The sequence below is a fragment of the Diorhabda sublineata genome, chromosome 7, assembly GCF_026230105.1.
Source record: "Diorhabda sublineata isolate icDioSubl1.1 chromosome 7, icDioSubl1.1, whole genome shotgun sequence".
Taxonomy (NCBI): Eukaryota; Metazoa; Arthropoda; class Insecta; order Coleoptera; family Chrysomelidae; genus Diorhabda; species Diorhabda sublineata.
The window spans coordinates 31,430,834-31,458,340 of record NC_079480.1 but is presented as its reverse complement, the minus strand read 5'-3'; the positions used below and the strand labels follow the sequence as shown (position 1 = coordinate 31,458,340).

At 34.1% G+C, this 27,507-nt stretch overlaps 1 protein-coding gene across 2 annotated transcripts in view; it reads right to left on the bottom strand.

The window, feature by feature from the left end:
- Positions 1–3,823: 3,823 nt before the first annotated feature.
- LOC130446644 (uncharacterized) overlaps positions 3,824–27,507 on the bottom strand; it is a 109,334-nt gene continuing 85,650 nt past the window's right edge. For both annotated transcript variants that reach the window (XM_056783012.1, XM_056783013.1), the window contains exons 4-8: positions 21,741–21,836; positions 11,773–11,835; positions 8,260–8,343; positions 7,907–8,021; positions 3,824–4,114 (exon numbers count right to left, since the gene is read on the bottom strand). In XM_056783012.1, coding sequence (XP_056638990.1) covers positions 3,885–4,114; positions 7,907–8,021; positions 8,260–8,343; positions 11,773–11,835; positions 21,741–21,836 — 588 coding nt within the window. In that variant the 3' untranslated portion in view covers positions 3,824–3,884. The remainder of the gene's footprint in view (positions 4,115–7,906; positions 8,022–8,259; positions 8,344–11,772; positions 11,836–21,740; positions 21,837–27,507) is intronic.

Below are 27,507 nucleotides of genomic sequence, written 5' to 3'. Positions count from 1 at the left end.
GCCGTAACGCTGATCTATCTCACAAAACCTGCAATACGATGATGGTCCTAGAAGTATCTGGCCCAACAAAGAAAAAAAATTTTGAAAAAACATATTTTTCAACGTAATCTCCTTGTAGTACCTCACAAACATGTTTAATAAGTTAGATACCCTTTTTATAATAATGAAAATAAGGAAAATTTTTAACCATCGAGTCATTTTTTTCAAGTCTGGGAACAGATAATAATCCGAGGGGGCTTAATCTGGCGAATAGGTTGCATGAGGTAGCAATTAGAACTTTATTTAATGAGCTAGTGCATTGTCTTGATGAAACAAGACAGTCAATTAAGAGTATCCCACGCGCAATTCGAAAAAACCGATGCCATGATTTCGCCTGCAAATGGAACGGTCTTTGCTTCCTTTGGAGCCGGTTCTTCCTTTTCAGTCCATTTTTTTATTGTTCTATTGTTTTAGGTTTGAAGTGATGAACCCACGTTTCATCCAGGGTTAGGAAACGGCACTTTATTTCTGTGTAACATTACCATACGCTCGATGGAAATATCTTCACGACATTGTTTTAGCAAACGGGGCACCCATCTTATGCACAGCTTTCTCATGTACAAATTTTCATTTAATATGTGATGTACCGCACTTTTTGAAATGTCTACTATGTCTACTAGCTTGTGTACTTCCAATCGACGATCATCCAGTACCGCTTTGTGAATTTTCTTTAACATTTCTGCGATGCTGGTCTTCTCAGGTTGCATGGCCTCGTTTAAACTTAAACTTTAAATTAAACTGCTGTTGATATCGAAAGAGTAGTCCCACCCAGAGTAGCATTTAGTTCAGCTTTTATATTGGTTTACCACTTTTTTCTATGTTTACAAATTCACTGAAAACGTTCATTATTGTGTAAGTTCAAATACAGTGGAATTTTTCAAGCAACTTCCGCTATCTCTAGGTCAGGCCAGGTACCAAACTCGTAACTACGGGAGTGTTTTCAATTTTCCTGTTACATTATACATGGGTGAAATTATTTCATATGAAAACTTTTTTTCAACATGAAGTTTTATGAAATAAAATTATAACTAAAAATCCTTATTTTATTTAAAAATATTTATTTATTATTGTTAAATTTTTTCTCAAAAAAATAGCTGCACAGAAAAAAAAATAAACACCATAATTTATTATTTTTTTGATAATTTGAGTGGAAAACAGTAAATATATAAAATGTAATACGATAGCCTACGTGTCATTTGATTGTTGTACACGTTTAGAAAAAAATAATTAAAACTCAATTTCAGTCACCACCATTTAAGGGCGATATATCGGAATGGGGTGGGCTGAGGAAGACTTTCTTAGGTTGATTTTTTTTATTAGAATGTTATCTCGCCTTGACGTTTCGCTTCTGACAAGAAGCATTATGAAAAGACTTATAATTAAAAATAATTATTGAATATTATATAAATTCAACAAAATATGAAATAAAATTTTTGTTAGAATTATTTTTTTTAAATATTGAAAAATAATGTCGTTATTATTTGGCATTTTTAGAAAAATAGTTCTAACAAAAATTTGATTTCATATATTTTCGAATTTATATAATATTTATTAATTTTTAATTATAAGTCTTTTGATAATGCTTCTGTTGAGCTAACTGTCAAGTAACTGACCATCAGTGAGTGTGTTAGTGTCAACAGTGTTCTTGATGGTAAGCATTATTTTTATTTTAAATCATTTTATTATTTTTTTTTTCAGCTTATCATTTCCTCGGTGAAATTCCAAGGAGTAGGCAGACTGAGGCCTTGGAATCAATCAAGAAAAAGGGGCGATTCGTTGCGTGGAGTAGGCAGATTGAGACCACGGAATCGGATCACTTCTTATCAATGAACGAATAACCCACTTATCCCCACCCTTCTCTTGATAATGGCTCCAAATTGGGAGCCGAAACTCATGAGCAAAAAAAATGACTCGTGGTCAAAAGTCTCTAGCAAAAAATTTGTAGCTTCAATTCTTTCTCTGATTTTAGTTATTAGCTTTGTAATGAATGGTCTATGTTATTGAGTTATTTTGTTGGCGAAAAAGTATTAAACAAAAAGGAACCTTGATGATGAGCGCTGTTTTGAGGTCCGATTTCGTGGCTGATGCAGGATTTTTAGCTATGCGCTGACCAACCCACAGCAACAATGTCATCATTTTGTAAATACTTCCGTAAGGAACCTGCAGTATGTGGACAAGCATTGTTCTACGTTAGGATGAGGTTTTTGCAGATGGAACTGGTGTAGGGAACAAAATGATCCTTTAAAACTCCTTCCACCACCAGTTTCAATAAAAATCAACTCTGTTTTTGCTTCTATTGAAGCGCCTGCCATAACGATCAAGGAACCTCCTTCAAAAGCCACGTTTCCTTTTATGCAACACTGCGGGAATCTTCCTCCAGGTCTTTTATAGACTCGTCCTCTTCCATCGCTACCATTCGGACAGAGTCTGCTTTCGTCTGAGAAGAGAACGGAGCCGCATCGTTGGTCTGTCCAATTAACGTGTCTCTTGTTGGACTCTAACACCAGTGAGGTACCGAAATCTCAGTGCTTACTATGAATCGGTCATCGGATTTGCACCTTTTTCGTCCTGAACCAGTCTCTTGGTAATAATGGTAAACTCTGAAAACAGAAGACTTGCTTATGTTCAACGCACTGGTCACCTCTCACTGACTCTGGAATTGTTGCAATAGGGTGGCCGCTTGGGGGCAATATTTTTACTTGTTAGGTCAATTTCGTGTTCAGTTTTTTTGCTAGTGACTTGCGATTGCAGTGGCGTCGTCTGAGTCGATATTTTTGCTCCCGAGTGTATATACAGGTTGTCCGTTTTAGAGATACAACGTCAACGTTGATTTTGTTTATAATGTCACTACAACGTGACGAAAATTAAATGGATAATTGGAAAAAATTCAGTTACTTTGGGTGTTAACTCGAAGAATGAGCCTTCCATCAATTAAACGCGAATGTTAGTCTCAATAAATGTGTTAGAAGTTTTTTGAAGGGATGGAACGAACGTATAGGTGTTAAGACACACTTCCGTGAATTCTATTTTCATTCATTCATATAATACACCGTCACTTTTATCCACAATTCTAACAAAAACTGTGTAAATAGCGCCATATTATCGGCAGGGCCGGATTAAGATTTATAAGGCCCGGGGCTAAAATAATGACGGGGCCTCCTTAAGGAATTCGAAAACCCAGAAAAATTCACAAAATAATATCAATACGCTAGATTTGTGGTATCAACACATCAAAAAATACAGAATGATTTCCAAATGATGGGGCCCTCTTGGACCTGGGGCCCGGGGCTATAGCCCCCCCAAGCCCCTAGCTTAATCCGGCCCTGATTATCGGCCATGTTAAAATTTCGCATATTGGGGCGATCTATACTCAAAACTGTCCATGGAAGAATCACAGACATGTTAACTTCAACCAAATCAAATTAGGAGTGGATTGATTGCACTGTTTTCGGACGACTCTATTCTGGATATTAGAATGAGTCACTTGTTCATTGAAATTATTAATCAGAAACCCTTTACAAGCAACTTACTATCAAGCGAACTTGTAAAAATGGTAACATCAACTTCCATTTTTTATTCTTTAAAATTTAAACTTCGTGGAGGGAAATTAGAAAAATAATACATCGCGCCTCCGTTCAAAAAATTTATGGTAGGAAATTCTTATTTCAAATATTGTAACTGTTGTGGTAACCTTGTCAATTTTTGAGTTATTAGAAGTTGGAATTAATTTCAAATGCTTATTACTCGATATTTGAGCGGAGATGCGATACGTTTATTTAAAAATCTCATTTCAAATTTTTATTAATAACGTATATAAATTTCAAAATGTCATCATATAATACAATCTACACGTTTGATTGAGTCACTGGGATGCCGGTTTCCAGTAAAGGAGCTGTGTCTATTGATTTCGGAACCAAGATAGGTGATCGTGCCTCTATCGACCATGGATCCAACAATTGAGAACCATTGTGCTGAATTAAGTTGCTATCACCGAATTTTACTGATTTTCTAGATCCTCTTCTAGTACTGCTCAGATTTGGTGACAAAATATCGGGTATTATCGATGGTGATGGGACTGAAAAAGAAAAATAAATTTGAAAACCATGAAAATTTCAGTTCAAGTTTCTACGAAAACTGTTAATTTGAGATATATCAATTTACTAACGCATTCCCCTTAATTTAAAGCGTAGTATCCAATGGCAAAGAGAAAAATGGGGGTTACCGTTTGAAAAAATTAAGTTTTCGAAGTTTTTAGATAGTGAAATTCGGCACCATTTTGTCAAGGTTTTCACAGATTTTGAAAGCTTTAAGTGTTATTTGTCCAATTCCCAAAAATATTACACCTGACTCACTTAAACTTAGAAATATAACTTTTTTAGTTCAAAAATTTCGAAAATATGAAATAATTAAAAAATGGTGAACTTTAGCATACGATGCCTAATATAAAGTTATATTGAAATTTCACGTAGATTCCAAAAATTTAATAAAAACTATAGCATTATGTTTAAAATAACAAAGTTTGGGTTCACTTTGGGGACATTGTATACCCTAGCCGCAACAGTTGCATTTCTCATACATTCAAAGTAAATGTCTATCATATCAAATGCTTCTTGGTTTGTAAGAATCATCTTAGATATAACTTTTAAGTAAATTTTCTATCGAATTTGATGCACAAAAATCGCAATGACACGTAAATGAACAAATTACTAGGCTTATTAATTTGACACAAGACATATCTTTTTGTTTTTTGTTTTTTTTTTCATGGCCCACTACTTGTTTTTATATATTTCCATTTTAACTTCCATAACGTAGTTTCCCGGTGACAGTATAAATAATATTGACATAATAATTATATTATTAATAGAACAAGAAAAGACAACTTTGAGAAGTGAAAAAATGTTGAAATCCGTTCAGTCAAACCGGAGTAATTTATGTTTAAAGGAAAATGTTTAAAATTTACACATTTCTTAGGATATCTCGTAATACGAAAAAGATATCGACAAGCGGTATTCGCTATTCTGTTGCTAATTTGGTCTACTTTTATATTCCTTAATTAAAACTGCATGTTTCCATTCAACATTTTTCAAGGATAGGTAGATTAAAATAAAAATAAATAAATAGCGCCCTTTAGCTTATACGTTACTCATTAGGTTGCTTCGAAATTATAACCCTTACATTAGTAGAAAGGAGCTCTCTTCAAAAAGACTAAGTTTGCTTAGATAGTTAAGTAGAACTGGACTTCCAGGCGTTTTTTCTTAATAAAGTTCCCGCTTCCTCCCACCTCTTATTTGAAGAGATAGATTAAAACTTGTAAAATCAAATATACGCTGAATTTCTTGAAGAATACGATAATCATAGTTTAAATGCATCTTAATTAGGCAAAATTTGTATATTATTCATTTTATAATTTTTGGTATTTAATTACGCCCTCTAGTGGTGGACCTACAACTCTGTAAATAATTTCCAGGTTTTTCTCGAGCTCACTTTGGTTATAATTTTTTTTCTCGAAGCTGTACTATAAACGGTTTCCGAGATATAGCCGAGAGCCATTCTTATTGGGACACCCGGTACAATGTTCTTTAAACAGGGATCCAAAGCATTTACGAATTTTATTGATTATTTATGAAAAGATTAACATTTTCCGAGAACGTAGAATTTGAAAAATAATTGTGTTTAAACAGGAAAAATTCGACTATTAACGATAGGCATGACTAGAAGAAAAATGGGGGGCACATCATTTTTCCCATGTTTTGAGACCTCCTGAACACGATTATGATGGCTTTTCGAATGTCTGTAGTTTATATAAGTATATATCTGTTTAAGCTACAATTCTTATTTTCGTCTCTCGAGCAATTGCTACGGGTCCGATTTGGTTCAAAATTAGCATACATGGCTTTTTTGGCGGCCGTTTGATGTTATTAGAGTTTGGTTGAAAACAAATGAATATTTCGAGGGGCCGCAGTGGAAAAAAAGTGGTTTTTGACCTTTGCTCACCTCTGCAGGTCAAACGAAAAGCGACTGAAAAATGAAATTTCACATGTAGGTTCAATTAGTTGCGAGATGATTTCCTGTCTAAGGTCGAAACTTTCCATCTCCACCCCTCTCCATTTTATGGTCATTTTTGTTATATTTTCTTATTTTTTGACCAGAAAAAGTTTAACTGGAGGGTTCGAACTTCACATGCAAGTAGGGGTGATGTTGAAGAATTGTCTTTCTCAAGTTCAAAGTTTTCTTCTTCAGTTCTTCTAGCACAAAAGCCCGAAATCATTTTGATCGTTGCAATTGTTGAACTGGACCGCCTCCTATTCAATGAATAATACGAGTATGATCGTTACTAGGGTGATTTTTTTTACTTCCCATTTTCGAAATTTCTTGTCATTAAGACAATTTTTTCTTTGTTGTCAATTGGAATTGAACAAGAGGGTTCGAGACCACCGGGTCTATCGCCGAGTATTCAGTAGAAATAATTCTACTTTCGTGATGGAGCTCTGCTGCTCACGGCTTTTTTAATTTCACTAGGTGGTGCGATCTATGTTATAAAAGAATTTATTATTGTTTCATTACATTCTTTCATTAGAGCATTTTCTTGTTTCTCATATTTTTAAGTTTAGTCTACATTGATCCACCATGTTGTGCGATTTTCCTATTCGGATTTTCTGACAAACGATAAACTTTATGAGTAATAAGTATACACAAAAAAACTCAACGACTTCCAACTTTGTTTGTATTTCCAGAAAATAAATTGACATTTATACCGATAATATTGAAGATTCTGATGGAAACAACCATTGGTCAGATTTAAGTAATCCTAGCCACATTATACAAGGAGCACATTTGATCTATTCTAGCTTTGGTATTAATACCGAATGTAATAATCTCTGGATTATCTTATCTTGACTTATGGTCAAAATGTAGACTGTTGAGAATTTTTCCATTTCTTTAGTTTCGTTTGTTGCTAAAAAAACACCCAAGTTTGGATGAGAATATAAGACATAGATCGTTACTGTTTAAGTTTAACACATTTATTACCAAGCCATTTCTGTTAATATTTCCCTGTGGGCCAGACTTTTTTTTTTCTCGGAAGCTGCCTTCAGCAGTTAAAGAACAATGTCATGCATTTTTATTATCATTAGTAACCATTTAATTATGGTAATTATATCAAAATTACACCCGTCAATGTCCGTAAGGCATTGCCCGCTTTTATCTACACCATAAATTAACGATATTTTTAAATCTTCTATTGAAATATTTTTATTTCTTTCTCATTTTTTACACAAAATATTGAAAATGAGAAATTATTTACAAAACGACCCAATCTTCAGCAATATACTGAAGAAGATGTTATCAATGATGTATTGAATAAAAGCAACGAAGTAGACTTTTTAAATCGAATTGTTACTATGGATGAGACTTGGGTACATTTCTACTACAGAAACAAAGCAACAATCGATGGAATGCCGACACTCTGGTTTTCCAAGACCTAGGAAGTTTCGTTTTCAAAAATCTGCTGGAAAAGTTCTTGCTTCAGTTTTTGGGATTGCCATGGGGTAATCATGATTGATTTTATGGATAAGGGTAGAACAATAACTGGGAGATTACTATTCGACATTACTGATCATTCTACGAGGAAAACATAAAAAGAAAAGACTCGGAAAGATATCCAAGTGTGTTTTGTTTTTGCAGGACAATGCCCCTGCTTACAAATCTCATGTCGTGATTTAGGTTTTGAATTACTAGAACACCCCCTTATTCACCAGATTTTCTCAGCTGAAAAAAAGTTTGGTTAGAAATTTTGTTTGGTTCTATAGCAGGCTAAGAATTTTTCAAAATATTCTGGTATACTCTAATTCTTCAATTGAATAATTACCTGCACCTGTTGGACTTTGTGTAGGAGTTGGTTTCGTTTCGTAGTAAGTGACTTGCTTTCTTGAACTTAAGTAGCTCGTTGCCGTTGGTTGGGAACTATAATGCACATTTGGTACCTGAAATAGTAAAATTTTGAAATATAATAAAGAGGATAGGGAAACTATAAATACTCTAGAGTACACTCTACCACTGCGATGTTATCATACTCTGATCTTGTTTTACCGATATGTACTACAATCGAAATGAAAGAAACCAAATGTAACAGGTGAGTTTAACCTTATGTACTGGTATTCTCTTATATAACGTAAGTATCGATGATATTCCTATCTTCAAAATCCATTGTAGTGAACTTACCCTGTATAACTGGTCATCCAAGGCTCTGCCGCGACCAGCCTTCAATTCCTGGTATTGAGATATCACGCATAGAAGACTATATATCTGCAATATTATGAATAATTAAACCAAACTAATTAATTTTCTACTTTCAAGTGAAATTTCATTTATCAAAAATTCTTTTTAAGCTTTACGCAGTGAAAAAATTTCAAAATATTTTTATCGATTTCAAATTCGTCTGTGAATACGGTATATGTACGAGGGGGTACATATTGCCATGGGTGGGCTTTTCTAGTACTGATTTCTCCTCTAGGGCCTGTCTAGCGCAACTCGTCGCTAGTTCAGTGCCACGCGGGCCGTTGAACTGCACTGCTGCTTCGTTTTTTTATGATGGCAAATTTAAGTGAACAACGTGCCGCTGTGAAATTTTGTTTTCTATTCAGTAAAAACGCTGCTGAAACTATTTTAATGTTGAAAACTGCTTACAAATATGATGCTGTGGGTAAAACTCAAGTGTATGAGTGGATTTTTCGATTTAAAAATGGCGACATGCCGATTGATGAGAAACCTCGCTCTCGCCGTCCATCAAGAATTCGAGAGCTTGTGCGCACAGACCGTCGACAGACAATTGATCAACAGTCTGAAATCAGTGGAATATCTCGGAGCTCGGTTCAGCAAACAGGTGACTGGTTCTTCCACCATACAACGTACCCGCACACTCAGGCATCACTGTTAGTCAGTTTTTGGTTAAAAATAACATGGTTCCGCTGCCCCACGCACCTTCTCGCCTGACCTAGCTCCGTGCGACTTTTTCTTGTTTCCACGTATGAAAAGGGGCATGAAAGGACGGCGATTTGGAAACATTGAAGACATCAAAGAACGAGACAGGAGCTTGCAGCCATCTCTAAAGATGAATTCAAACAATGTTTCGAATAGTGGAAGCACCGCTGGGACAAATGTATTACTTGTAATGTATTTTGAAGGGTATAAAGTTGTTTTGTAAGTATATAGCATTTAAAAATAATTCCGGTTATTTTTAGGTACCCCCTCGAATGTTCGTGCGCTTCATAGTCGTTTATACCTCCGATGGGCTCAACCTAAAGAAAAGACGAGCGATTATACAAAAACGATTTTATTACCAAAAAGGGGCAAAATGTAGATTATTTCTTTACATAATCACCTTAACTATTAAGCATCGGTCATATCTGTGACAAGCCTTGCAATACCCTTTTCATAAAATGTAGTCGCCAATGATTTGAAGTGAGTTGTGACGGTTTTTTTGAGCTCTACGTCAGTTTTTCTACTTCAAATTTTCCTGCAACTTTCACAGCTATTTCTCACTTACTTAATCCTGAAGGCTTTTTACTTTTTCAGGTGTATGACATGTTGGAATTTAGTCAAAGTTTAGGCTCTTTTCTTACAGAAGTTTCCATTTTCCTCAATTAATTCTTTATTTCTTTATTTTCGCTTGAGCTATGAACTGGACCCGTAACTTATTGTAGGTACATGGATCGTAGCTTCTTTGAATTAAAACCAAAAAAAAAACATAACACGTTGTTTTATTTTATATATATTCATAACAACAACAGCAAAACATTTTCTAGAATTTTTATATTATTTTAATATACCCCCAACGCCATCTATAAACAAATACTCAAACTTACCATTACAGAATTGGTGGAGAAAAATTGGCATTTTTGTGAATCAGAACAATTGCAGTAGTCCAGAAGTCAGTATGAGTCAGTATGCCTCTTCGTTTGTTTTGAAATCGTCGCAAAATTGCACAATATGAATCTGCGTCAGTTATGTTTCGTGCGTGTCAAAATAGATTTCAAAAATCTTATCCATCAGCATTGTGACGGTCAATAAACTGCAAAGCTGCACCCATTCGGCGAATTTTGTGGTTGTCTGTCAAAATTTTCGAGACCCGGCAAATGCAAACTTTTCTGTAGAGCAACTGTTCAATCAGAGATGATATTAATAAATAATTCACTTTTGGTAACCCTTTGAGATTCCCTAACTCGTTTCTGGCGACAGACTTGTATCCTTGACCCCTTCATCATGAACATCAGTTCGGCCATTTTCAAATTTACGACGCAAACAACGTCATCGTTCATAAAGTTGTCTCCATATGCTCGATTCATCCTTCCGTCGCACTGTTCCCTTTTTGCTTGCAATAACAGTCCGCAATTCATATGCGGCCGTAGAATAAATAGCGACAACCAAACAACAATATAGTGCCGAGAGCAATGGAGCATTTGCTGATTGTTGTATTTGAGGTTATTTGATGTGATTCGGTGCTTGTAGCATTAACAATAATAGAAAACGATTTAGTACTTTTTGTCCGAAGAACAAGATGCAATGCCACTGTTTGCAGATTACACTTATTGCACTGCACTGTCTGAACTGACTCTAGACCCAGTACAAGGAGTACAGTGAACTGGGTGAACTAGTTCTTTTGCACTGCCACTAAGAACAACGACACTAACGCTGGTTCTGCTCCAAAGAACGCTTTAGTGTACACTTCCTGAACTAGTTCTGTCAGTGCAGCTACCAAGAGCAAAGCTGTCGGAATCGCATCCAAATTGCGAGGGAATTTTACAAAAATTATGTTAAATTAGGTATTTTGTTGTTACCAGAAAGTAGTGCTAAAATAAATAAAACCAATATTCAAAGTTTATCATTTTAGTTTGGAATGGTTATATTTTGCGTCAACTGGCGTAGCTGTTTCTTGTTACACCTGATTTTCCTAGGCAACTTGCTCATGTTTTCAGAGTCTCGGTCACAGTTTACGCAGTTTTAGTTTTTAAGTGTCAATGAACATTGTAGTTGTCATTTTTCGTTTGTTCAGTGGTGAAAATTATACAAAAATCAAAATATTTAAACCTATTTTAAAGCGTTAGTAGCGTTATCACGTGTTTCAAAATATCACAAGCCTAAAGATTACCGTATTTTCAAATTTCCCGCCGTAGCTAAGATCAAAATGGCAGGTTACGGTATTAGGACGTTCGCGCATCTTGAGGATTATTCTTCCCTCTATATATCTGATCAGAATCGCCAGTGAAAGGGCGTTTTATCGGGCAAGATGGATAGTCGCCTGCTACGCATACTAATCACCCTTGTAACATTTGATCGGGTTGTATAATTCAGTTGATTTTTTGTTTTGTGGGATATAATGTTATCTCTCAACCATGATGGTATTTAGAATGTTTAATCCAGATTAATGAGACTAGACTTTACGATAAATATGAATTTTGGCTGTTACTTTTCCTATTTTTGAATTGGAATTTTAGAGGCATAATCCACCTTGTTTACATCAGATTGGTCCGGGTTTTACTAGATATCTTGTATAAGCCATCCCACTTATATTTTTTTTGGAAAGGCGTCATTCTTAACCTGCGGGATAGCGCCAATTAAATTAGTGACGACACTCTTCAGATTTTTTTATATAAACCTGTTTAGTTTACATTTATTATTTTATTGTTAGGGATATATTTGATTTTCAAAATTTTTGCAAGATTGCCATCTACTTACATGTAATGAATTTAAAAAGAAGTCTAACGTTATTATAATAGCCGCCGGAGGGTTCCACTGCACCTAAAACAGTTAATATTTTCAATAACGTAATCCACACAGACGGAATTTATAAGGAATTTTAACTCTCATTGTTAAAATAAATTAATTTTTGCAAATCGCTACTCTATCACATTACTGATTAAGTGAAATAAACTCAATTTTTCCGATGTTAAAATGAGAATTGGAGAGAGCTTGGCAGAAGAACAAAGCTATAATGTAAATGACGAATGGGAATATTTAGAGAAAACTATAAAGAAGGTGGCAGGTAAAATAATACCACAGAATCGATGCTAAACATGAAGAAGAAATTGGATAGAGAAAACAAGCCAAATAGAAAATTGTTCAGACCAAAACGGATAAAGATAAAAAACAGTATGAAGAGCAAAGATGAATAACAAAGAAGACGTGTAAAAGAAGAAAGAATGTGGAAGAAAATAAGGCACATAGAAGAAAACTTTCTAGATAAAGAAATGAACAATTTCTATAAAGAAATAAAATACAGTAAAAGGCTAGCTCACACTCAATTCAAGTAGCAGCCTTCGGATTATGGACGAAAACGGTTGAAATGTCAAATACACTATGAAAACCGGGACATTCAGCAATATTTCAAATTGAAATTGTGGACAAATCATTGATTATATCTAAATAACACAAATATCTTAATGTATAAAAATTCAGTGTCCGTGATAGGATAGTTATTATTTAAATTAATGGTCTCAATAATTAATAATAAACTGATCATCAACTGATCTGTTCCATAAGTCTGGAACAGATGGCGCCTTAAGCGAATTTCTTTACAGAGAACTGTATAATTTTGTCATTTGCACCTCATAGATGGCGCCACACTTTAATGTGGTGTAATACACACTATACATGTCTTATTTTGCTTATACCACTTAACGTCGCTTCTTTCATTTCATTTTGACTTCGTTGCGTACATTACTTCGAATATTTTTTTTTTACTTCTAACTTACAGTTATTCAGAGAACAGTGAAAATTATTCACATTAAAAATTCAGTTACTATTTTTAGTAAAATGCCACCCAAAAAATCATCCAACCTTAATGCCCGTAGCAAGAAGATTCGATGTGCACGTATTGAAATAGCTCATGAATCAGTTGAACAGAGAGCAGAAAAAAATGCAGCTCAAAGAATTCGCACAGTCGAAATTATGAACCCGACATCAATTATTCGGCTGTTACAAAATATGCATCATGAAAAGTTGTATTGTCACCACTCCCTACTCCACCTGAACCTTTGAAATCCCTTCTTTCTGGTATTTCAAATTAAACAAAATTATTTTTGCGTAAGACACGAAAATTTAATTTTTGTTTCCAAATGACGTCGTTTGGAGCGTGCAAAGTTTGTTATGTTGGTCGTAATTTTGAGCCAACATTCAAAATTCAAGGCCAGGTATATCATAAAATTGGGTCATTGATGCCAATGCCAAATGATCCAAAATTTCTTCAGATCTATTTTATGGGTAATTGTGAAGAACGTGTAACAACTCGATGCCAGTATAATTTCATTAAACAAGCAGAAGAGAGAGCAATTGTATTAGAATTATTTCAAATCAAATCACTCAGCACAGCAACGCGTGGCCGGGTCTGCTAGTTCGTATATATTATAGTCAATCCACAGGTATTAGTTTGTATGTTGTAGTCCACTTTCTAAGCCCCGTGCGTTCAGGTTTGAGCAGTCAATCCTCAAGTTTGAGTTTTTATTCGTAGTTCAATTGAGTATCTGTTTCTAAGTAGAATATAATGATATTTGTTAATATTCATGTTCAATATTTGAACATCTTTATAATCAAAATGGAAAATGATTCCTCATCTCATATGGGGAATCTCGAACATATAACGTTAAATCATTTACATAATTTTCAAAACATTTTCAATTGCAGTGGCATTTCTCAAAACCTTTGTCTCTAAATTCACAAGGTTTGCCGTACGTTGGGCATATTTTCAACAATATTATCGAATAAACAATTTTATGAGCTTTTGCTTCATTGAAATAATTTTTTTCATAACTGTTACTGTAACTGAAATTAATTAAAAATTGATATTTGTACGTTACGTGAAGTGACTATCTTTCACGGCTATAAAAATAGCGATGAAAATGACATTGTTGAAAATCAACGTTGACATCATATCTCTGCATTGTGACTCATTATTTTATGTGAAAAATTTCATACAAAAAATCTCGTGTTTGATTTATTGAATTTTTATCTCCAATTACAGACTCTAAATTTGTATCGACCTGTTATTTTATAACTTGTTGGTGCTCATCTTTACTTTCGAAATATCTAACAATTTATTAATGTTTGGCTAAAATAAATTTACTTTGTCAGTCTCTGAACAGAGGGTAAATTTGGTTAGGATTTGTTACCGCAAGATAATCAAGTCGGCGATGTCACATATGAGGCGTACGGCCGCTTAAAAGGATTTTAACGATTATTAATGAAACACGTTTACTTTTTTTCTAATATAATTTGAAAGATGTTTCAACATAATCTTATATGTAATATATACTTTTCTTTAACTTTTCCCTTCTTGGGCCTTTTTACATGTTTTTCGTGATGATTTATCCTGATTTTATGTTCCTTTTTCTATAAAATCAGTTCAAATTAAAGCCGCGTTTACACCGGAGTTAATAACACGAGTTTTTAACAAAAAGTTATTAACTTAGCTGAATCGCCAAAAAATTTCTCTTAACAAAAGTTAATAACTCGTGTTTTCAACAGAAAATTCCGTGTTATTAACAAGATTTATGTTATCCATCCAGAGTCGGTAAAGATCAAAGGACATGTGTTATGTTTTAAACAAATGTTAATAACAAAAGTTAATGGCCACTTTTAGCGCGTTAACTTTTGTTAAAAACAGGTTCCTCTCCTCCCCGCAACCCCCTCGCCCGGCATCCTGCTACAGACGAAACACGTGGAGACAGAGAGGTTAGTTTGTGTGTTTTCCTGTTTTGTTGACGTGAAGTATTTTTGTTTATTTTAATGATGGAAAGTGAATGGAATCAGGAGCAAGTGATTAATTTGATAGATCTGTATCGAGAGCGCTCAGTGTTGTGGGACCCAAGCAATGCTGACTTCAAAGACAGAAACTTAAAAAACTATGCTTGGACAGAAATTGGCCAAGCTCTACACATGACGAAAGTTGAAATTAAGAACAAGATGACAAAAGTGATAGGACAATTTCAACGAGAGAGCAAGAAACAAAAAAGTGGGTCTGGAACCAACGCAAAAGTAAAGTGGTTTGGTTACGAACATCTATTGTTTTTGAGGGACAAAACCGTGCCCAGACCAATGAGCGAAGTGGGCTTGGAGAGAAACGAGGTTAGTAAAATAACACAAATAATTATCTTATAAGAATTATATATAATTCAAAGCTACTTTTTATACAACAAGACACACTTTTCTGTACATTTTGACTGTATGCATTGTAATATTGTTAAATAGATGTAAAAACTATAAGAATTGTGGTAGTGAGTGACATATGCCCCATGGCCTTTTAGTACGTCTTTTGCCAAGGCACTGAACCATCAGGGCTGTTAAGATACGCACAAAATTCATTCCTTACTAGTTTTGCGATGTCAGATGGTTTTTTCGTTATTTTCTTTAATCTAAGTAGATTTTCTGATGGCAAACCAACAATTCGCCACTGTCCAGGAATTAGTTGTCCTGTTGAAGGGTCCTCTTGATCAAACGTGCCTGAAGGGGTGTATGTTCCGTTTGACGACTTGCTTCGTCTCAGAAAGTTGTGTAGATGGATAAAAGCCAACACAACCTTTTGTGCACGATCAGGTTCGAGCAACAAAGGTTTTCTTAGTACCCTGAACATGACTGATATAATTCCGAACGCATTTTCCACCACTCTTCTACACCGACAGTGTCGATAGTTAAATACCCGTTTTTCACTACCTTTCTCATGCAGCCCAGGATATGTTTTCATAATGGTTGGTTTTAATGGAAATGCTTCATCCGCGACGATAACGTATGGGACGGGTAGGGTTCTTCCCGGTAAAGGGGTTGCGTTAGGTAGATTGATTGTATTGCTTTCCAAGAACTCGTTCAACGCACTGTTTGCAAACACTCCACCGTCCGACAATCGTCCTTGACATCCAACAGACACGTAGGAGAAGCAATAATTAGCATCGACCAAAGCTAGCAGGACTATACTGAAGAATTCTTTGTAGTTAGGTTAGGTTAGTTAGATTAACATCAGTTAATAACAAAAATGTTAAAAACTTGTGTTATTAACTCCGGTGTAAACGCGGCTTAATAGGTATAACTTAGTCGTTTCGAACAACTTCGGTCGGAAAAATTAAAAAAAATATATGAATCGAAAGGATTTTCAATGCTCGTTTTGAAAATCCAAACCCCGAATATTTTCGTTAATTCGATAAAAAGATATTAATTAAAACCGTGGTTGCAGATTCAGATTAGAAAATAGTCCTCTGGAAAATCTAATAATACCTATGAAATGCTCCTAATTCTGTCGTTTCAAAAATATTTTCCTTTTTGTTTAAAATGTTGGGAAACCTGAAAATAAATTAACTAATTATTCCGGATTATTCATTGCGCACAGGCCTGTAAGTTGGCTGTGCCCTTGCGCAGAACTTGATGAATCCCAAAGTCTCCATGGAATGGAGTAACGGTCGTTTGTTTTGATGTTTGAATCAATTTGAATTAAGTAATTAAAATAGTGTATAAGATAGGAGATCGTTCTATTTACTAATAAGGTAATTACAGTAATAAATGGATCTTTCAAAAGTCATCGGCGTCGTTAGATTATACCTGTACACTTTTTAGAAACCAAGATTCTGTTGGTTTAGGTTATGTTTGGACGTTTCCGATTTAATTTTAGTGAATTTTCGTCAGTAAGCCTCAAAAAACAGTGGACGACCATTACTATTGATAAGATTCACATCACTTTTGTGTTCTACCTATCGAAATGTATTGTAATAATAATAATAATAACAAAAGGTTCGTTCCAACCCATCAAAAAACCGTCATTGGTACAACAACAACTCAACTGGTTTAGACCGGCCAAGGGTAAAATGGGGTAAAGCCAATAACCACTCGATTATTAGAAAATCTTTGATTTTTCCTAGTGGGAAATTAAAAAGCTTTTGTTTTTTAGTCTACCTTCGTACGAAATCTACAATTTTATATTGTAAGAATATAATCGATTTATCAACAAATAAAGTTTAGTTACGCCACTGACACTCATATATGGAATGAAAGGATATGATTCAAAATAATCCATTTTTTTACAAACAACACGTTTGACTCATTATCTTAGCACTAATACTTCACTAAAACAATATCTAAATACTCAAAAATATTTCACTTCATCAAAACGAATACATATACCTAGCGTTGTTGCCTAACTTATATTTTTTCATAAACTTTTTGACCAAAATTATTTTCTTGGTCATGAAAATATTTTTGTTTAGATCAACTGTGGAAAATATTGCCCATTAACCAAATTTAGTGAGGACTAGAGCCAGATTGAGGTCTACTGTAACATTCGTCCAAGTACTTGATCATAATTTCAATCCCAGATGGTGAATACATAAGTATTCGAAAGCTTGAGATATATTAAAGTTAGTACACTTTGGGGTTTACTTTTGCCACACTCTCAATAAGAAAACGCTCATATATAATTTCACGTTACTATTAACAGCAAATTTTTCCTTTAATATACCTGTCTCTTGTAGACGACGATCAATACAGAAATAATTCGGCGGCCCATATATTCCCTTGGGATTTTTCTCCGTATAAAGCTTTGCAACTGCTGGAATTCACTCTTGATTACCAAAATAATCTCGATCATATTATATCTACATCTAGCTTAATACACATGAAAGACTTAACTTAACTTAAAGGAGATATTTTTTTGTAAATTTTTTACATAGACATCTAAATTAGTTAATTATTCTGTTCGTTTATTTGTAAATTTTCGCTTTCTTGTATTCCACCATTTGCACAGGAAAATGAAATGATAATAACAAACACTTTAAATTACCTGTAAGAAGGTTATACAAATCGATATCACCACGAGATTATGAAGATCATATAGTAAGAAACCAGATAGATTATATAATGATCACGAAAAGATATCAAAATAGTATCTATAAAATCACTCCAAACCACTCAGGTGCAGATTTGGGATCAGACCATAATCCAATCGTAGCGAAATTCATAATAAGACTCAAAAGAATAAAGAAAAGGATTCAAAATAATAGAAGTATCGAGATAAATAAACTGGAATGACACAGCGAGTTGAACAAGAACCGAACATGGAACTGATAACCATTAAAGAATATATCGAAAAAATCGAAGAACCAGACAATAAAAAATATAACAATTGGTACTTGTAGAAAACTATTAAATGCAGGCAACAAAAGAGAAATGAAAAAAGAATGGATGAAGGAAGAAATACTGTCACTGATGGAAGAAAGGTCATTTAAGAGTGTTTATAGAAACAAGTACAAAGAGATACAACGTACAATAAGAAAGAATATTATAGAGGTAAAAGTGAAGTGGCTCAATGAGAAATGTGAAGACATAGAAGAATTAGAAATAGTAGGAACCAGACAGCAAAGACCGAACAGCTTATTAGAGGATAAAGATGACAAAATAATCATAGATATTCAAAGGAAATTAGAAAGATGGATAAAATATATACAACAACTTTTTGATGATAACCGAATAGAAAAATGAGAAACAAGGAATTTGGAAAGTGGATAACAAGGCACCTGGACCTGCTGAATTACCGGTAGAACTACTTAAGCTGTTTGAGAAAGACCAATTACATTTACTGGCAAATCTTTTCAATACTATTTATAAAACAGGCACTATCCCATCAGATTGGCTAACATGTGTTTTCAAAACAAATGCTCGAAAATGAGAAGAGTATCGGTTTATATCACTAATGAGTCACGCGCTCAAGACATTCTTGAAAGTTATACACAATAGAGTTTAACGAAAACTGGAGGAGGGTGTGAGTGACATTCAATTTGGTTTTACAAGTGGACTTGGTACTCCGGATGCCTTGATGTTAACATTGAAGTTCATACGAGATTTATTGATTACGAGAAGGCTTTTGATAGAGTCAAACGTGAAGGATTGATACAGATACTAAAGGAAAAACAAATAGATCACAGAGATCTCAAAATAATAGAAACCAGGCAGCCAAGATGAATATAGAGAAAGAACTAACAGGAGAAAAGCATATAAAACGTGGATTAAGACAGACTTTATCAAAATATTTTGATAAAGACTTAAAGAAAAGTCAAAACCTCAAATTTTATGTTTCTTTCAAAAATTATTGAAAAAACTAATTTTAAAATAGAAGAGACCTAAAATAAAGAACATCAATACTTTTTAATATAAATTCAGAAGTAATTATCCAGGAAGCATTAGGAGAATAGTAAGCGGGGATCCGTGTAAATGAAGTCCCAGTTAATATGATAAGTCTTAATAGCAGAGAATATAGAAAAAGAAGAAGAAAATGCAAGATCAGAATGCACAGTTATAAATTGGAAATAACAACATTGAAAAAGTACAGAAATATAAATATGTAGGGACTTGGATTAATTCGAGAAGTGACAGAACTGAATAAAGTGCAAAACTTTTCGATTTAAAAAATTATATAAAGATTTGAAAACTATAATAATGTTACATATACTTGATCCCTCTAAACGGAATGGAGGCAGCTACTTTAAGCAAAGCAACAATGAAAAACTGAAAGCTATTGAATACTACGAATATCATGGACAGATAGAATCGCAAATGAAGAAGTTTTACGTAAACTGGTAACACAAAGAGAATTATTGACTACCATAAAAGCTTCGGTGAGGTTCAATAAAACTAATTTTTCCCAATTTTCACTTCTCGTCATACTTTTCTTTAGTCAAAATGAAACTATTTGAATTTGTGAAAATTGCATGTTAATTAACTACGTAATAGCTAATTAACAAGGTGATCGGTAACATCGAGCAATATCTGCATTAATTTGAAAAATACCTTTTCGTGGGCAAGATTAATTTAACTTCGACTTTGACGCGAGAATATAAACAAGCAATGATATCAAATTTAGCGTCTCGTTTGATCAATATAGTATAATAATCATTATTATGATGCGTATAATAGTATATTACGCAACAAGAGTTGTAAGTAAGTGAAAAATTGCAAGTGCATAAATTTCATGGAGGCGTAATGGACTTACAACTCGTGTAACGTACTATACTTTTTCTACGCCCATTCATTTTCTTCCATTAAATAAAAAACATCGCAATTATTTAAAGTTTATTATAATAGTTGTTAATAACAATTGAACAATTATTGTAAATATATTGTGCCTTATTATTTAATGATGATGAACGGTTATTTATAATTGTAGTACTGCTCGGTACATCAGAAGACGAACATTGATAATCGGTAATTGCCTCCAATTTTATTTTTAAGATATTGATTCACATACTGTAGAAGAAGATTGCCAGCCATTAAGTCGTTTTAATGTTAGCATATCACCTCCTGTATCAACTAACTTAGTGGCTGATGATCTCCTGAAATAATGGCCGGTATATTGCTTTGGTTCCGGCAGCTCAAGATTTCCAGCAATTTTACGTGGTGTATTACCGATTTTGTTTTACCCCACAACTTGTTTTATGCATTTTCCATTTCTGTAATTAAGGAATAAAGGAAGCATTCTCCGAAAAGGATTTCACGTTATATTTGTGTCGCCAATTCATAAATTTTTGTTAGGTAATTTCGTACCTTTCTTTGGGCTTTAACGGTAACAAATTATGTTTGGCAGCTTGGGCTATTTCGAAAATCTCCGGTGGAGTTCTCATAATTTCGTCACTTTCACTACTATCAGACATATCCGTAGATAAAGTTGAGAAAATTTTTTCATAGCATGCTACTTAAAAAACGTGTTCTATTTTTAAAGAAATTGTATAATGTGCTGCCTACATTTAAGGGCATCACTCTTTCAATCCTTAATATATCTCGCTAATGCTAAAAGTTTTTATGTTTTTAAATTGACTAAATTTGTGTAAATAGACCAAATAAAGTCTTACGTAAATAAAAATTTGATTGTAATTTAATTAAACCAAGAAGTTTAAGTTTTCTTCTCAAAACGCACGTGTATGTTATGAGATCTCAATAACATGAATGTATGTTTTTGTTAAATGTCTTTTACAAGGAATGTTGACAGTGCGAATTTCGACGTTTACAAACATGGGCGTAGAAAAACGACAATAATAGATCATCGTTCAACATTCTTTTAATATATAGCGCGGTTGTGGATAAAAATCGCATGTACGTCTCGCAATCTAGTCCAATTTTCAATGATGGTGATGGTGCCGTGGATTGAACGATCCTTTTTCCATATCTAATACTTCCATGCAAGACACACTGATCAACAATTCATAAGAACTTGTTTACGTTATCACTCATACCTTGTAATTAGCGGTAGTCACATTGAACGCTTCTACGTGATATTATTTAATTCGCTCTTCCATCTGATGTATCAAACACAGCTATTTTGAAACACTCGGTATATATAAACCTCCTTTTTGGGACATTCTGTAATCGTTTGAAGTTGATTAAATGGATAAATGTATCATCAAAGAAAAAAAATTCTAAAAAAAGTGCTAATCAATCAAAAACTTTATAGAGTTCAAAAAAGTTTCCGGACTTGTCAACTGGGATAAAATTACAAGACATGTGAGAAATTCTACGTTAAAGAAGGAAAATTAGTAGTTTCTTTTTGAGTGGAACGTCTACGCCAACATATACGAGAGCAAAATATCCAAATAAAAAGTAAATTGATTGAAGTCGATAAGCATAAATTTTCTCGCTCGAGAAAATACCATTGGGTAATGAAAAGCAACAAAAATACTTACGGCATGTACTACTAAACTGTAGACAACATAAGCAAAATCTGCAGCTATAAAAACGGCGATGTTACAAATCCAAGGAATCAGCATGTATTTAGAATCCTGAAAAATAAAGAATGACACGATATAATTCAAATTTTCAGGCCATTACACAGGCCAGCGATGAAAAAATGTTTTTACTGAAAATATCTTTCTTATGTTTTTTAGGTTACTGATTCCAAATATGATGCTTAAAAAGCTGTATCACCCACCATTTATTCACATTTTATAATTACATTTATGAAGTCAAGTAACATTTTTAGAATTTAACAACTTTTTTATAGTTACAATAAAATTGAAAAACTAGGTCTAACCAACCAATACCGACTCCCCATACCTATCTAGGGGTATTTAATGAACGAAGATGATGTTGGTAGTACTGCTGAAACACATGCTAAACAGCTGATGTTTAGTTTTGTTCCAACCTAACCTCAGTTTCACGTTTCCGTTTCCTTTATGTACATGTACTCAGTGCAATGCATAATCGCGGTTGTAAAAAGTCTGCTGACAGTTTTTGTTATATTTATGGTGAGTTTGTTATTAAAAAAACCAAAAAAACATTACAGACTTTGTAAAAAAGGTTTATCTAGCATACTTTGGAACCAATATGTATGTGTTGAAGACCTTACAAAAGGGTCAAAAAAAGAGAAAAAACACTTCATTTTTACTGTTCCTATGATATGGAGAGAACCAAGCAATAATTCCGATGACTTTTGCAGTGTTGATATTACTGGTCATAACTCTAAAAACAAGAAGGTAATAAGTTACCCTAACCTTCCGTCCGCTATCCAACCAGTAGGGCACGGTGTATATTTGCCGGTCCCTGAACCACCAGAGGATTTAAATTCTATTGTAACAGAAGAATTTTTTGATGTATAGTCGGAGTTAGACGAAAACGATGAAGAATTTCCATGTGTTACAGAAAATGTAGAGCTTAAATTGTCTACTCAGGTCGAGCTACAAAACTTAGATGGGGTTTTGGGCTTAACGAAAGAAAAACTGAACTGCTTGGATCTAGGCTAAAAGAAAAGAACTTGTTGGAGGCTGGAACTAGCGCTCATGTGTATAGGAAGAGAGAACAGTAAGTGTTTTGAACAAGAGGGTGATTTGGTGTACTGCTCAGACATTCCTGGTCTAATGAGTGAGTTTGGAATTGAGTACAAAAAAGAAGACTGGAGGCTGTTTATTGATTCATCCAAAAATAGTTTGAAGGCTGTTTTACCACACAACGGTGCTTCTGTACCTGTACCTTATTCAAATCTATTCTACCTACTCGTTCCTCTAGTAATTTCCATCTGTGTTCTCGTTTCCTTCATTTTATTTTTCTTTTTGTACCAGTTGAGTCCTTTACTTTAAACTTCAATCTGGCAGCTATAGAACTTCCACTACGTGTACTTGAAGGTCCTTAAAGCTATTAAATGCAGGTTGAAGCTAGCGAGTACAACCAAACTCTAAAAGCACTAGCCAACAGAAAGAAAGTAACCTTCATGTGGCTATTAGGCCACCAGGGAATACCATGTAATGAGGAAGCATGAAAACCTTTACAAAAAAAGCAACAGCTCCATACTTAGGACCAGAACCCGACTTTGGCCTCATGAGATAATAATAAAGTACTAACCGGATGACTATAGAATTAGATTGAGCCTTAATGGTATAGATGGAGAGTGACTAAAGTGCCAAACTGACAGTTTCCCTCATGATAATATGGTAAAATTGTGAGTACCACAAACAATATGAAGTTACCGAAGTTCTATGGGCTCAAGTCAAAGAAAACGTTACTTAAAACATGTCAGCTAGATCTAGCAGCTTTCTGCAAAGTGATAATCGACATTTACAGGAAAATGCTGCAAAACATATGTGAAGTCTTGATCATTTAAATGATGAAACTGTGGAATTTCTAGTAGTTTAAACGTATTCAACATTTATGTGATTCGTATACTTATTTTCAACTGAAATATTATACGTTTTAACGAACGCACGTCACTGATCAGAACTTTTACCATGGATTCATTATAATAATTTTATTATGCTTTTATTAGAGCGAACTGAAAAGGAAAATTCGAAAACATGTGAAGTCCTACCAAAATGTGTTTGTTACCATGAAATTAATTCAAGCCGACAATATATGACTTTTTCCAGATTTGCATTTATAATAAAGGTGTTTAGCTGCGAGTGAAAACAGGAGAGACTTACAGATAACAAAGGTATTTATTTAAATGGAATTCAAATTAGCTTTCTAATAAATTCTTTTGTATATCATTATAAAAGAACGTAGCAACTGGTTTGATTTGAAATTTTCTTCAACTTGTTATGTTTGCTTTTTCCGAAGCTTTGATGCTCTAGCTACCTAAAGAATACAAATCAATGAGAGGTATGCGATTGAAATACATTAGTTCATCACTCATTCAGATATTAACAATGTAAAATATTATTCAAATATCTATAACGATTTATAATATATGAGAATTAGGCGTTATTATATGGAAATTTTCAAAAACTACTGAATATTTCACAAGTATAAATTAAGATCGCATAACTTTGTTTATTTCGAACAAAGTTCATAACATAACATTACAATAAATTATTAGAAAAAATTGCTCTTGAAGAAAAGCATAAGGTAAAAACAGTTACAGCAGATATTCAAAATATTATCCGTTCACTTCACTACATACCAAAAATTAAGCGATATCAACTCTCTAGTTCAGAATCAGGAGAAGAGCTCCAATTAGTATAAAAAACAAACCTCAAGATAATCGTAGTGTTACGAACTCGTCTACGATATGGACCGTAAAGCCGGTACTGTTCTGTTACGATGAAAGAGTCTAATGATTGACGAATGCGTCAGACAGTGTGAATGTGAGTGTTGGTGGAGGTGTGGAAGGAAGTTTACCTTCAGTCTCTGAAGACGATAACTTGGTTATCGAAGCGCGCGTCAGATAGTGTAGTTGTGAGTGTTGGTGTAGTGGTTCGGTATACATATCACCAACGGATCCAAAAAAATATTTTCGGGGTAATTTTGTTGTAATATTGGATGACTTCTTTTGGTGTGGTCGTTGTTCTCAGTCATCATTGCTCGTGTTAAGCTCCGAATACCTTCTAACTGTGTTTTCGTCCATTTCAGGATTCCAGAATGGTACGTTAAAATGAGCATGGCATAGAATTGATTGCCTGCATTCGAACTTCTTATACGATTTTTCTATATTTGTGTATTGATCGTGGATTCTAGTCGTCTGAAATCCTAAGTTTCCCAATTTCCCATTGCCTATATGATATTTCAAGTGGTTAGTAATATATTTTCACCTATGATAACGCCTTTCTCAAAATGTAGAGTTATTTCAATTTTGGATAAAATATTAGACGTCAAATGTTAATTTTGAAAGTCTCCTAGTGGAGTGGAAAGGCCTGACGGCATTTTGCAAGTTTCATCCGTTACTAATCTAGGTTCTACCAATTTTATCTTTTTTATAATTAAGATACGTTTTTGAGTTGTTCTAAATAGATGAAACGATTATTATGTCCATACAACATTAGGTATAGTTCTTCCAACATCAATTGCAGATTATAAAAACCCTTGCCGACAATTTTGTTTGATCTACCATAGGCGTGGATACCTCATTTTATAAATTTTTATTATTATTATACTTCATTAACTTGCTACAACTAAATATGAAATTATAAAACGTATATAGACGAGTAAAATATACCTGCCCGTAAGGGCGTTTGGTTTAAACAGGGTACCAGACGTGAACTGAGTCCTTTTTGCACCCCATTCGTCTATTAGAACTTCGGTAATCTTTTATCTGACGCAAATAATCTTGTTTCCATCGAACTATCCCTGACGATTCGGTTATTGTCATCCGTTTATTCAGTTTTTCGTGTTTAAAACCACATACTGACAAAACTTGAGGCAATGTTTCTAAACTACGTATAAAATCTTGAATAGCTTTGTCAACTGATTTCAGTTTTTTGGTTTTGTGAATGATCCACAGCAACCCCTTTCGTTACTACTCGATAAACGGAAAATTTATTTACTCTAGTTAATGCAGCAATTCTCATTCTGATCGCATTTTATATATTCGAATATATTCTTTCACAGGTATGTCAATAAATCAGTGAAACGAAGCGGTTGTTATATTTGTTAACGCTCGTTTAACATATCCCTCTGACTGCGCCGCTTGACTTTTCACACTCACTCGCAAGTTTTGAAATTTTAAGTGTACTCCAGATAATATAAACTGAACAACTAAAAAGGTTGAATATACAATGTGTACCAAAAGTTTTAATGGCGTATACAATGTTCGGTGATTACAAGATATACTGATTCAGCAATTATTATTCCCTTAATTAACAACAGCAACTCAATGAGTAGTGGTTTTCTTCTTGAAACAATGACATACTATATTTTGAAATATTACAATTCGAACCAAACGAACAATTTACTGTGATAGAATGTGGAAGGGCGATATTCAATCGACGCCATAAAAACACTAATCTTAGACAGCAGATCTGCAATAAGAGCAATAACCACCGATAAAACATTCTACATGAACCGATGATGATGACTAGAAGAACCAGCTCGTTTAGGTGCTCGATAGCTCAAGCAACGAGGCTTATAGCAGCTCTCTTACCAAACTGGAATTGGCAAAATCACCAGTGGGACCACTTAATATAATTAAAAGCAATTATATCACGTAGATGAGCCTTCTTCATGTCTTAACAATCAACTGTTACGTTTAAATACGACAGATAACTGGTCTTTCAATCGGACATGGTAGTCTAAAACGTCATAATCATGCTTTAGATATGGAATGCTGCTGGTGCATCGAGGAGCAAGGTACAACTGCAGCCCACGTCTTGGTGAGTACCCAGCATTTAATGTGCGACGTTCAAATTAACGGACAAACCTTATAGATAGCCAAGTGACGTTATAACGTTCAAGCTAAGGTGTCTGGTTAGCTTTATCAAAGATATCTGCTTTTTGCAGTTTAAAGAGGAACACAAAGGGCCTGTGAGTGTCTCTGATCGCCTCTGGAGTCGACTATGACTATATACTTTGATGTAAGTTTCTTTGTTCGGGTCTCTTTTAATTGAACATTGGTTTTTGAGTGAATAAAAATCCTATTGCTGTTTTTATCAAAATATTTTGATATATTAGATGCAACTTTTATTGCAACGGATGTCTAACTTCTTTACATATAGTAGTTGTAGCTAATGATTTGCTCCTTATCTCATAGTTGAGTGACAAAACTAATATTCCTTTTTTTTATGACGAGAACTCGTACATTTTTTCCTATTTGGAACTGCAATGTTAAATTGAATGTTTGTTATTTATTCATTATCAAATTGATCGAATAAACAATTGGAACTAACAACCAGTATGATAGTCTTCGGGAGATATCTTCTAATGTTTTTTTATAATATCGCTGAGTATTTTTTGAACCATTCCGAATTCGACTCCTCTTCCTTCTGGAGGTTTCAGAATCTTAGTAGTTGCTGACTCTTCACAAGAAAATACAAGATAACTAAGTTCACCGTACCAAATTTGCACTTTTTTGTAAAAGAATGTGAAGGAGGGAATAAAAAAAGGAATCAACGCTTTCTACACCAGTAGAAAGATTTTTGGTCTAAAATAGGGACTATCACCAAAGGAGGACAGCAGCATTGGGAATCATTGGAGAGGTACTACACAAGTAGCAATAAGCCTGCAGCCTACAAAATTGCTCATAAAAGGTGT